At 56.9% G+C, this 12,816-nt stretch overlaps 1 protein-coding gene across 6 annotated transcripts in view; it reads left to right on the top strand.

The window, feature by feature from the left end:
* The window catches only part of INCENP (inner centromere protein), a 26,992-nt gene extending 14,176 nt beyond the window's left edge, over positions 1-12,816 (top strand). For 5 of the 6 annotated variants that reach the window (XM_086677181.1, XM_086677178.1, XM_086677180.1 and 2 more), the window contains exons 8-18: positions 569-620; positions 1,011-1,128; positions 1,214-1,348; positions 6,518-6,627; positions 6,704-6,824; positions 7,064-7,186; positions 8,263-8,411; positions 8,622-8,685; positions 8,861-8,968; positions 10,421-10,571; positions 12,291-12,816. In XM_086677181.1, coding sequence (XP_086533307.1) covers positions 569-620; positions 1,011-1,128; positions 1,214-1,348; positions 6,518-6,627; positions 6,704-6,824; positions 7,064-7,186; positions 8,263-8,411; positions 8,622-8,685; positions 8,861-8,968; positions 10,421-10,571; positions 12,291-12,505 — 1,346 coding nt within the window. In that variant the 3' untranslated portion in view covers positions 12,506-12,816. The remainder of the gene's footprint in view (positions 1-568; positions 621-1,010; positions 1,129-1,213; positions 1,349-6,517; positions 6,628-6,703; positions 6,825-7,063; positions 7,187-8,262; positions 8,412-8,621; positions 8,686-8,860; positions 8,969-10,420; positions 10,572-12,290) is intronic. The other variant, XM_086677182.1, reaches the window with a different exon arrangement.

Raw genomic sequence — 12,816 nt, 5'->3', positions numbered from 1 at the left:
CTCCAGCGCCGTAGCCCACGGGCGAGCTGCCAGGTCCCTGCAAGGTTAAATGGCTAGGGGCGAACTAGTGCTTCCCCCGAGCAGTGAAGCAAAACAGACTGACCCCATGCCCCATGTGTGGACCCTGTACAGGAAGCCCTGCCCTCCTCCTGTCATGGCAGCCTCAGCTCATAGGCCTGGAGGGGTGGGATTTTGAAGCCTGTTGAGAGGTCTGTTAGAGTCTACAGTTTTCCGGGCTTCTGCTCCTGAAAGGTACCTCCTAGCTGTCAGTGTTAGAGGTGGGGCGGGACACGGTGGGGCCACCTCAGTGGGATTGTCCTCCTGTTCTCATCCCAGAGGCCAGGCATGGGGGTGAGGGGTCCACGGGCTGGGGATCGTATGCTGGGCTCCGGACTTCCACAGATTTCTCAAGGCCGGTCGGTGCTAAGGCTGATGGCTTCTGCCGCTGGCCACCCTGGGAGCTGCCGGGAAGAGAGCCTTGCCCCCGCCATGGCTGCCGCTGGAGGACGCTTTCCCCCGACCCCTCCGAGCTGTTCCTGCGGCCTCACCAAAATTGCTCTCTTCACAGAGCCCAAGACTGACCAAGCAGATGGCCCCAAGGAGCCACCCCAGAGTGTCAGGTTTGCATCTGGGTAGGGGCGTATAGGCGACTCTTCTGAGGGGCCCAGAGGGGGATGAACCTCAGGTCCTTGTTCGGTGGTGGGGTGGGGAGGTGGGACTGTGGTCAGGGGCGGGGCCTAGTGCTGGAGGTGGCTCGCCGCTATGAGACAAAGCGGGCCTGGGAGTGGGTGACCAGATCCCAGGCCCCACCCTCTGCATCCTCCTGGCCGAGTGACCTAGGACTGGTCACTTGGTCAGGAAGGCCCCACCTCTGCAGCGCCTCTCAGTCTGGTGCCCTATGAGCTGGGCCCAGTTCTCTTCGCAGGGTGACCTTTTATGGGGTGTGGCCAGGGCCCTGGGGAGGGTACCGGGGTCGGCCCCGTGACGCTGCTTCCACCCTGCTGCGGCAGGAGGAAGCGCAGCTACAAGCAGGCCGTGAGTGAGCTGGACGAGGAGCCGCAGCTGGAGGACGAGGAGCTGCAGCCCCCCAGGAGCAAGACCCCTTCCCCACCCTGCCCGGCCAGCAAGGTGAGTGGGCCTCTGCCCCCCCCCCCCCCTTGGGGCCCCCGCCATGCCCAGGAGTCCTCACCCTGCACCCTTACCTCCTCCACAGGTGGTGCGGCCCCTCCGGACCTTCCTGCACACCGTGCAGAGGAACCAGATGCTCATGACTCCGACCTCGGCCCCCCGCAGCAGTGTCATGAAATCCTTCATTAAGCGCAACACTCCCCTGCGCGTGGACCCTAAGGTGAGGGAGCCCGGACCCCTGGCCGTGCTTTGCTAGAGCCGGGCAGCATGGCTGAGGGCTCCGGTCTGTCCCCTAGGCCGCTGGGAGTGGTGTGGATCTGGGCCAAGGCAGCTGGGACCTGGCACCGGTCAAGGGCCAGCTCCAGCCTCTACGGCCTTGGGCTGCCTCAACGTTTGAGGACTGTTCTGGCTTCTTGGGCTCTGCAGTGCAGCTCAGAGGCTCAGCCGGCTCAGCGTGACTCCTGGGTCTTGAGCCCTGAGCTGCTAGTAGAAATGGTGTGGCCGGCCATGGCCGTGACCGTCCATCCCCACACCCCCCACACTCCCCACCCCCCCTCTGGAGGCTTGAGTAGTTAAGGCGAGGGACACCCATGGACGCTGTGCTCGCTGAGGATGAGGGCTGGTGAGACGGGAGGGGGTGGGGGCTGCCGATGAGAGGGCACAGGCCCCACGCAGACTCTGGCGTAGCCAAGAGGGTGGCCTGCTTTCCGGACGTCCCCAAGCCTGGCATTAACTCCTGGCTTTTTCCTTGTCTCCTCTCCTCCACAGTGCAGCTTCGTTGTAAGTAAAGCCTTCTCCTGTCCTTGTAACTTAGCTCCCCCTAGCACTTACCTGCCGTAGCCCTGTTCCTGCAAACCCACCTGCACCTGTAGAAGCACTAACACCAAAGGTGGAGCGGGAGCGGTAAAGGGGGTGGCTGCCTGGAGGCGCGCAGCCATTCTGGCTGCCCTCCCTCTGCGGGGCCGGTCCTCTCTGCCCTTGTCTCTGCCCCCAGGAGGCCGAGTCTCGATCTCAGAGCCTCCCTGAAGCAAGAGGAGGCAGAGGGGGTGCGGCCTGCTGCTGTTTACCGGGGCCACAGCTTGGATTTCCCCACAGCACCTCCCTCCCCGGCCCCGGGTTTCCCCTCAGGGTCTGGGGCTGCGAAGAGAACAGACAGGTGGTCTCTGGTCCCCAGAGCCACTGAGGTTTATTGGGTCACAGACCTGAGCTACTGCCTTGAGGCGCAGAGCAGCGGGGGGGGGGGGGGGGGGGGGGGGGGCGGGGGAGACCATGGTTGTAGGCTGGGTCCTGTGGGGTAGCGGTAGAACTACCACCAGCAGCCTCTGGAGAGAAGGCCACAGAAGCTGTTCTCTTCTCAGATACCTCAGAGCTGAGCCAGGCCACAGGCCCTGAGGAGGGAGCCCCACACGGCTGGGATCTGCTCAGCCTGCAGTCTTGGCTCCCTGGGGTCTCCCAGGTTACAAGGCCGCAGCCCCTGCGTTCCTCTGTTCCCACTGGCGCTTTGAAGGGCCTCCTATTAGGAGGGCTTCTGCCTCTAGCCGAGGGCCTGGGGCTTGGCGGGTCAAGGGGCTTCTCAGCCGCTAGACACGTAGGCCTTGAACTTGCCTGTGCTGCAAGGAGGCTGGTCCCCTCTGTGTGAACGAGGCACTGGCATGCCTTCCAATATGCGAGCAAGCAGGCTGTGTGGCCTTACACACCTACTTGTGTGCTAGGCCCCTGCTAGGCACCTGGGCCCACAGCAGTGAACTGGACTCCGACTTGCTCTTCCTACAGAGAACTCCCATGTCGCACACAGACTGATGGGAGCCTGGCCGGCTTTATGGGGATGACCAAGAGGTCCAGGCAGCTGCCTTTTCCTGCTTTGGGGAACCCAGATCCCTGCACAGGGCATCTGGTGGCAGTGGGACAGTTCTTAGTTAGGAGACAGGGGCCTAAGTAGATCGCAGGGACCTTGAGACCTTGGACTAGTTTCCTAACTTTTGGCTGAGTTTCCTTGGGTACAAAATGAGATCAGAGGTCCGTTCATAGAAACGAGTGAACCAGAGTCATGTCCATCAAGCACCTAGCACAGGGCTCAGTAGGAGGTGGTTTTTAGTGATTGGTAGAGAGACTGCTCGATCGAGGCCCCTGGAGGCCGAAGGGACCAAATAAGCTTTTGGTTTTCTCATCCACCGCCTTGGCCTCGAGGGTGGCCTCTGGGGAGCAGCGTCAACCCAGCCCACCTTGGAGGGTTGGGGCAGAGGGTGAACTTGGATTCTATGACATGAACAAATCTTGCTTCTACAAAATTTCCAATGCGCAGGATCATTTCTCTGACCTGTGCTGGGAAATTTTAGCACCCAAACGTCGGGGGTAAAACACATTTTGCTGAGCCCAATTGGAAGCAGGAGTCTGGTGGGCACTTGGGGCAGAAAGAGAAGGCAAAGTGCTTTCCCCACCGCAGAGCAGTGGGTGGAAGTCGGCCCCCTGCTGGTTGGGTGACCAGTCAAGTTATACCTTCTGCCAAACTTGGAGCGTTTTCAGCCATTATTTCTAAGAAATTCTGTTTCATTGTTGCTTTCTTTCCCCTCTATCATGGGTGACGATGACACCCACGCCGGTGGTGGATCATTCTGTGTCATCACAGTCCTTTGGGCTCTGTTCATTTCTCTTCCATAGCTTTTTCTCTCTGTTGGGATCAGATACATTTTATTGATCGATCTGTACGTTTACTGACATCTGTCTGTCTTTTCCATTCTGCCCTTGGACCCATGCACTGAATTTCTTATTTCTGTTATTGTCTTCTGAGTTCTGAAATTTCCATTTTGCTTTTTTCTAGATCTTCTTGCTGAGATTTTCTGTTTTTTTTGTTTTTCTCTCCAGCTCCTGCCACCCAGTAACCTTTATTGCCAGAACAGCTCCCAGGACCCCATGGCGCTGGGAGGGGGCGCTAAGTCTTTATTGGGAAGGACGCCCGCCCGTCTTCCCTCACTGCCGATGGTAGATGCACTCAGTGTCAGGGTAGGGTGGCAAGTTCAGCTGGTACTTCTTTTTCAGAGCAGGAGGCACAAAACGGCCTCCCAGGTAGTGATAGCGACCGCTGAAGTGGCTTGCAGTGAGATTTTCTGTTTCACCAATTGTCTGAAGAATGTATTACTGTTGAAGTATTTCTATAATAGTGGCTTTGATGTCTTTGTCAGATACGTCTAACAATCTGTCACCTTGATGTTGGTGGCTGCTGATCGTCTTCACCTGGGAGTTGAGATTTTCCTAGTTCTTTGTGTGCTGAGCGGTTTTGGATTATATCCTGGCCATTTTGCATATTGCGTTATGAGGCCGCATGTTGTCAGAGAGAGAGAGAATGTTGGTATCTTGCTCTAACAGCGACCCACCTGGTTTGGTTCAGGCTGCAGGTCCCACCCCTCCTTCTGTGGGACATGGTTCCAGTGTCCCGATTTCAAAGCCTTTGTGGTACTCTTGGATCTGCCCTGGGTGTGCTGGTCAGTGGTCAGGATGGGATCTGGCAGGTGGTCTGTGAGTTTCATTCTCAGAGTTTTTGGTATAATAGTTAGATGGTCAGATCCATGCATCTGCAGCTTGGGGCTGAGCCTGGGAGCTCACAAACAACCACAGGGTGTCATTTTCTCCACGCATCTAGTACATTTCACTTCTCGGGGGGCTCCCGCTCTCCGTCCTCCAGCCAGGAAGCTGGGGCTTCTGTCACCCTGCTCTACTGCGTGTTTCCACGACCGTCTCTGGGGTCACCTGGTAGGGAGACAGAAAAAAGCAACAGCATTCATCACCTTTGGGGATCACAGCTCCGTAGTGTGGAGAGGAAGCTCCCCCTCCCCCAGAGTTTTGCCTCTGTAAGTTCTTGTAACTGTTGCTGTCCCATTGCCACAGGGTTGTTTGTGGCCTGGGGCACGAGAGGAAGAAGAAAAGAACACACAAAAATTGGGGTTTTTGCATACTCTGAGCATGAGACTCCCCCTTCCCACTCCTTAAGTGAGATTTAAAGGGCCTCTCCCAGAGTTCTGTCTGTCTGTACCCCTCAGATCCCTTTGGGGTTTCAGACTTCATTGAGTTTAGGCTAGTGGGGAAAACAATGGTAAATTTCTGCTGGCCCAGTGATGCTTCGCAGCCTGGTCTTCCCCTCCGCCTGCTCACATCGGCCTCACACAGCTGTTCCATGTAGTCCAGTTTTATGGCCACCTCCAGTGGCAGAAGCAGGTGTGTCTTCCTCGCAACCAGAGGAGCCCTTCTCTCCATCTTTAGGGTTGTATTCCCTTGGGGCCAGACTTCTAGGTGGGAAATCTGCAGTCAAGGTCAGAGGCCAAGGAGAAATGGACAGTCACTAGTGCAGGGAGAGGGACAGAGCAGAGCACAGATATGGGTGCTCTGGGTGGCAGAGCACAGAGATGAGAGTCTGATGGGAGCCAGGTGAGGGTGATGGGGGGGGGGGGGCTCTGGCCCAGGTCCCAGCCCCCACCTCATACCCTGGCCATCAGGGCGAAAGTACCAGTCTTGTCCTTAGCCAAGAAAAGCTTGGAGCCCCTGCCTGTGCCCTCTGGCTGCCGTGCCCGTGGGGCTTTCTGGGCATGCAGAGGGGTAGGGTTCCAGCACTGATCTGCTAAACAACCAACTAGTACTTTTAAGAAGCTGTTGTTAGAATCGTTAGGTGCCTGTATCACAGGAAGTTTGGAAAATGAAGGAAAATATACCATCCTTTTGTATTTAATGTTTGTTTATTTTTGAGAGAGATAGACCATGAGCGGGGGAGGGACAGACAGAGAGGGAAACACAGAATCCAAAGCAAGCTCCAGGCTCTGAGCTGTCAGCACAAAGCCTGATACGGGGCTCGAACTCATAGACTGCGAGGTCAGGACCTGAGCCAAAGTGGGAGGCTTACCCGGCTGAGCCACCCAGGGACCCTGAGAAAATATACCATCCTTAACATATCTCACCAGCCTATAGTAATCTATGTTAGCATTTGGCCATATTTTTTTTCCATATATTGGGAAACATAAAAGTGTGTGTACACGAAGTATAAAAGTTACAACGCATAGAAATAATAAATTAACGCTTATGTACCCAGCACCCCTTTATAGATGTTAACCACAACTTTTACAGCTGTCTGTCCCTCTATGATGTCAATCTTCCTTCTCTTCTCAAGTACATTTTAATATAGTTATAATCAGAGCATCTGTCCAATTTCGAACCCTGATTTTTGTGCCGCTGCGACTTGGCAGGGCTCAGTCAAGGGTGCTTGGGAGGCTGCCCACCAGAATGACCGAAGCCCCAGGCCACCGTCTGGTTGGGAAGGAAGGCATGTTTTGGGGGTGACTCTGCCTCTGTAACAGGCTGGCTGGGGCCTGTGGGCCTCGCTCACCCCCCGCCCCGCCCGCCTCAGGAGAAGGAGCGGCAGCGCCTGGAGAACCTGCGGAGGAAGGAGGAGGCGGAGCAGCTCCGCAGGCAGAAGGTGGAGGAGGACAAGCGGCGGCGGCTGGAGGAGGTGAAGCTGTAAGTGGTCCAGCTCCTGGCCCCGCCCCCCGGGCCCTGGCCCCGCCCCCCGGGTACGACCGCCCTGTGTCCGCAGGAAGCGGGAGGAGCGCCTCCGCAAGGTACTGCAGGCCAGGGAGCGGGTGGAGCAGATGAAGGAGGAGAAGAAGAAGCAGATAGAGCAGAAGTTTGCTCAGATCGACGAGAAGACCGAGAAGGTGCGCGCCTCAGGCTGGTGGGCGGCCAGGTTTCGGGGTGGGCTGCACCCTGGCGGGCCCCAAGCAGGTCCCACTCGGTGGCTGTGGTTTCTGGGTGTCCCCTCCCCTTCCCCTCTCCCCCCCTCCTCCCCGGGCTGTGGGGAACAGGCCCGGTTCGCAGGGGGTGCAGTTCCGGGCCCCGCGCTGCAGGGCTGAGTGAGGAGGGTGCTCTAATGGGCACATGTGGATGGGCCCTGTAGGTTAAGGAGGAGCGGCTGGCGGAAGAGAAAGCCAAGAAGAAGGCAGCAGCCAAGAAGATGGAGGAGGTGGAGGCGCGCCGCAAGCAGGAGGAAGAGGCGCGGAGGCTCAGGCGGCTACAACAGGTTCATGGGCAGAGGGGCTCGCATATCAAGGACGCAGAAGGCCCCCGAGGGTCGCCAGACACGCCCCACTTTGTTGGGTTGGTTGTGGCGGCTCTTGTTGCTTTAAGTCCTGAGGAGTTTCCACAAATACCCTGGGGACGTGTATGGCGACCTGCCTCCTGCAGGTGGCAGTTCAAGGGTCAAGTGGATGGACTCCAGAGCCAGACCTTCAGTCTCAGCTCTGCCACTTCCCAGCCGGGTGACCCGGGGCCGGTTCCTTGACCTTTCTGGGCTTTGATTCCCTCGGGGAACCTTAGCGTCTACCTGACAGGGTCGGTGTGAGGGTTGAATGTTTTGCCTGTGAGAGTAGGGACCTACCTCTCCCTGGGAGTTGTCTATCTCAGGACGATAGGGAACACAGATGTGTCATTAGGGGATTATAATACTAATAACCAAAATTTACTTGGTGTTTTCTGTGTGTCAGACACCGTTCTATGTCCTGTGTACGAACTCGGTAACTTCATGAGGTGTAGTCGTTACTGTTGTTCCTGTTTTATCAATGAGGAAACTGAGGCCAGAGAGCTGAAGCCACTTGCCCGGTGTCACACCGGCTGGTGAAGTCTGGCGCCAGTCTCTACCCTTGACTACTGGCTTTGCAGCTGCGTATAAAGCAGTTTTCTTTCATGGGGCGCCCAGGTGGTTCAGTGGGTTGGGCGTCCAACTCTTGATTCCGGCTCAGGTCATGATCTCACGGTTTCATGGGTTTGAGCCCTGCGTCGGGCTCTATGCTGACAGTGCAGAGCCTGCTTGGGATTCTTTCTGTCCCCATGTCTGTCCACCCCCCTCCCCTGCCCGTGCTGACTCCGTCTCTCTCAAAATAAATAAATGAGCTTAAAAAAAAAAAAGGTGATTTTCACGAGATGCCTTTTCATGGCGATTCTTGGGGAGCCTGGCTCGGGGAGGGGGGGGGGGGGCGGGCGTCGCTTCTGGGAGGGAGCAGGCCCTGTGGCCTCTCTTCCCTCCTTCCCAGACCTCCTCCCTGGCTTCGCCAGCCCAGGGCTGGCCTCAAGGGCCCTGACCTGGCACTCCGTTCACAGGATGAGGAAGAGCGGCGGCACCAGGAGCTGCTGCAGAAGAAGAGGGAGGAGGAGCAGGAGCGGCTGCGCAGGGCGGCCGAGGCCAAGAGGCTGGCGGAGCAGCAGGAGCACGAACGCAGGAAGGAGCAGGAGCGGCTCCAGGCCGAGAGGTGAGGGGCCCGCTGCCCAGCTGGCCGAGGCGGCACCCTGTCGTCACACACCCGCCTTCCTGTGAGCACGTGGAAGGGGCACACGTAGCCGTCGCCAGGAGGCAGCTCCCTCCTCCACTTGGGGGTTCGCAAAAGGACAGGCCCTTTTCTTTTTGGGCTCTGGGCCAGGAGGCGGCTCCCTGGGCTGACGGGCTCTTGCTTGGTCCTCAGGGAGCTGCAGGAGAAGGAGAAGGCCCTGCGGCGGGAGAGGGAGCTGGAGGAGAAGAAGAAAAAGGTGAAGGGGAGCGGGCCTGGGGCTCCTGCGGGGTCTGCGGCGAGCTCCGGGCCAGCCTGGTGGCTCCCGGTCCGGGAGCAGCCTTGCCTGCCCAGCCGTGTGGGGTTGGGGGGGGGGGGTGTGAGGGGCTCACACATGCACCATCTCTAATATCCGGCCGCCCCTGGGGCCCCAGGAAGAGCAGCAACGCCTGGCCGAGGAGCGGCTGCTGGAGGAGCAGCAGAGGAAAGCCAGGGAGGCCGCGGCGGCCAGTAAAGGCCTGAATGTGACCGTGGACGTGCAGGTGAGGCCAGGCAGCCAAGTGGAGAGGGCCCCTCCAGCTCTGGTTATTCACTCCCCGCTGGTTGGAGCCACAGATACAGATGAGGACCATGCGAAAGGAAGGATACGGTTGGCCCAAGTGGTTTTACCCTTTTCGATAGGTGTATTTCCTTGCTGTAAAAGTAGAATTTGTTGTAAAAAAAAAAAAAAAAAAGAAGAAGAAGAAGAAACTAAACTTTTTTAAGGAGTGTAAAGAAAAGGAAAGGTACCCTTAGAGGAAAACTCTAATCTGGTGTAGATCTTTCTGTATGTTTACCCATATAAACCTACACACACGCACGTACACACACATGCCCAGTTTTAAATGGGCACTGTCTACACGTACTGTCTTAGTCTGTTCAGGCTGCCGTCACACATTGCTACAGACTGGCTGGCTTAAACAGCAGTTCTGGAGGCCAGAAGTCCAAGGTCAAGGCAGCAGCAGATTCGGTGTTTGGTGACAGTCTTCTTCCTGTGTCCCCTGTGGTAGAGGGGGAGAGGGGGCTCTCTGGGGTCTCTGTTCTAAGGGCACTAATCTCACTCATGGGGCCTCCAGCCTTGTGACCTAATCACCTCCCCAAGGCTCCACCTCCCAATACCATCACATTGCGGGGTCGGATTTAACAGAAGAATTTGGGGGGTGGGGGGTACCCACACAACATTTAGTCTATACCATATACCATTTGGCATTTTTATTTTTTTTCTCCCTATTTTCCCTTTCATTTAGTGAGTTGTAGACCTCTCTGTTCCAGCACTTGTAAATCTCATATTTGATGGCTGTGCAGTTGATGGCAATTACTTACACCAGGATTTCTTTAACAAGCTCTTACTGGTGAACATTTAGCCTACTGCCAGCTTAACTCTTGTTAACAAAACGTATGCGGGAGAGTTTTCAGGGCAACGTAGTTTATGACGTTGAGACCTTGGAAGGGAGCCGAACGTTCATCTCTAACGGATGGTTAAAGTACGAATCATGGTGTGCCCAGGGGAGTACCCTGGAGCCGTTTGAAGGAGAAACACTGACCTGGAGGAATGTTTGCAACATACTTTAACTTGAAAAAGGAAGATACAGGGGCGCCTGGGTGGCTAGTCAGTTAAGCGTCCAACTTCGGATTGGGTTACAGTCTCACGGTTTGTGAGTTCATGCTCTGAGTTGGGCTCTGTGCTGACAGCTCAGAGCCTGGAGCCTCCTTGGGATTGTGTGTCTTCTTCTCTCTCTGCCCCCAGCTTGTGCTCTCTTTCTCTCTGTCTCTCTCTCTTAAAAGTAAATAAACATTTAAGAGAAAAGAGGGGCACCTCAGTGGCTCAGTCACTTAAGCGACTTTGGCATGGGTTATGATCTCACGGTTTGTGAGTTCGAGCCCCACGTCAGGCTCCGTGCTGACAGCTCGGGAGTGTGGGGACAGGAGCTGACAGCCATGTTTATCTTCTCCAGTCTCCAGCTTGTACCTCCTATCAGATGACTCCGCAGGGGCACAGGCCGCCCCCCAAGATCAACCCGGATAACTACGGGATGGATCTGAATAGCGATGATTCCACCGATGACGAGGCCCATCCCCGGAAGCCCATCCCCACTTGGGCCAGAGGTAAGCAGGGCCCGGAATTCCCCGGGAGACCTGGCTCCTCACTTGCAACGTCTGGGACCCTGGAGGTGGTGGGTCGGCAGCTGTGGGTGTCAGGAGGCTGTTGTCATGGGCTGCCAGCTTGTATTGGGCTTGTATTGGGCCTTGGGATGCACCCAGGGAAGGGTGGGCCCTCTGTAGCCAGTGGGTTGAACCGGGGACCAGAACTACGGTATTGGGTGCCTCTGTTCTCAACAAAAGTGTTAAATTGTGGCTGGCTGATGACAGGCATGGGGCTGGGTGTTCCAGCTCAGACTCTGTGCACCCCCTTGGAGCCTCACCCAGTGGGCCAGATGAGAGTTGGACCCAAATAAGCAGCTTGGAGTAGGAATACCACCAAGAGTGGTCACCGGTTTTAGGCAGTGCGCCGAGAGCTGGAGCTGGGGGTTCCGGCAGCTGGGGAGGTCAGGAAAGCCCTGAGGCAGGGCCACTTGAGCAGGATTTGACCCCAGTTTACAAGCCCCAGCATTTAAACGGGAGCATGGGTGTGTGTGAGCAGGCCACCACAGACCTGGGTGCAAGGGAGCGGGGCCAGTACGTATACGGTGGGCACTTCATAGAGTTTACAGAGCTGGGGGTCAGCTTGGTGCCCACTCACTCCCCAGACAGAAGGGCCCAGAGGCCCATTGGGGGGCAGCACTCTGCAGAAGACAGCTTACTTTGGTGTCACCTCAGTTGAACTCCACGCTAGGCAGAATCTTAGTCCCCTTAACTTTTGACATCTGGGCATTTGGGAGGTAGCAGCAGGCAGGGGTCAGTATGGCCGGAGCCACCTAGTGGTGGTTGACCGTCACCAGCTTCCCTAAACTCCCTGCATTCTCATCTGTGAAATGGGGGTGTTACTAGGACCCAGCTGAGAAGGGTTATATAGGATGAAGAGAGTTGGTGCTCGTTCGTAAGGCCTGGTGCAGAGCAGTGCTGGGCACCTGTCCTACATCCTGACCTCCAGGGTCCTCCTGAGGCCTTGTCGCCAGGGCTGTGTGCCTCGGCCCAGGGATCCCCTCAGCCTGCACCCTGTGCCGTGGGACCCGGGGGCCGGTGAGAGAAGTAGCCAACCCCAGCAGTCAAGGATGGCAGCGTATGAAGTTTCGGAGCTGGACGGTCTCCAGACCCCAGCTCCCCCAGTCACGAGCTACGTGCCTTTGGGCAAGTCCCCCCCACCCCGCCCCGCCTTCTGAAATGGGGAGAATAAAGGAGCTGCCTCCCTCGTGGTTGTGGGGTTGTGGTTGCCTGGCCCAGGTGAGCACTTGAGGACCTGTGTTCAGGCTAAGCTGCTGGAACGTGGCAGGAGGAACAGGCAATAAGAGCATTTTCACGAGGTCGCCTGGGTGGCTCAGCCGGTTAAGCGCCCAACTTGGTCTCAGGTCATAATCTCACAGTTCGTGAGTTTCAGCCCCGTATCAGGCTTGCTGCTGTCCGCGCTGAGCCTGCTTTGGATCCTCTATCCTGTCTCTCTCTGCCCTTCCCCTGCGTGCGTTCTCTCTCTCTCTCTCTCTCTCTCTCTCTCTCAAAAATAAACAAACATCAAAAAAACAAAAGGCTTTTCAGGGAAATGGGGAGAGGAAGAGGGCTCTGAGAGAGGAGCTGATGTGGCTGCGGTGGGGAAGGAGACAAGGTGTCAGGGGATGGGGAGGCTCCTGAGGAGCCCCAAGGCAGTGACTTGACCCTCCGTGTCCCCTGCAGGCACTCAGCTAAGCCAGGCCATCATCCACCAGTACCACCACCCCCCAAACCTGCTCGAGCTCTTTGGAACCATCCTCCCGCTAGACTTGGAGGACATCTTCAAGAAGAGCAAGCCTCGCTACCACAAGCGCACCAGCTCTGCCGTCTGGAACTCGCCGCCCCTCCTGGGCCCCAGGGTCCCCAGCAGCCTGGCCTATGGCCTGAAGAAGTACTGAGGCCCCCAGGCGTTCCCAGCAGTCTCCACCCCTGCGTGTGTCTGTGTGTCCGCCTCTCTGTTGGTCTGGGGCCATCCTGCCTGGTGTTCCGTCTCCAGGGGTTTGGCTGTGTGTATATAAATGTCCTCTGTGCGCCGGGGGTTGCAAGTCGCGCAGGCCTGTTTGGAAGCTGCACTCGGCGGGTGGTTGGGGAAGAACCTGCCCAGCCCCACCTGGCCTGCAGACAGCGCTCTGTAAATAGACTGTTAGAATTCAGCTGAATTTTAGCCTCTGGTGTTTGAGAGCTAGATTAATAAAGTCTGTTCCTTTAA

Source organism: Puma concolor, chromosome D1 (assembly GCF_028749965.1).
Source record: "Puma concolor isolate L17-30 chromosome D1, mPumCon1.1.hap2, whole genome shotgun sequence".
NCBI lineage: Eukaryota > Metazoa > Chordata > Mammalia > Carnivora > Felidae > Puma > Puma concolor.
This window is presented reverse-complemented; position numbering and strand designations above follow the sequence as displayed.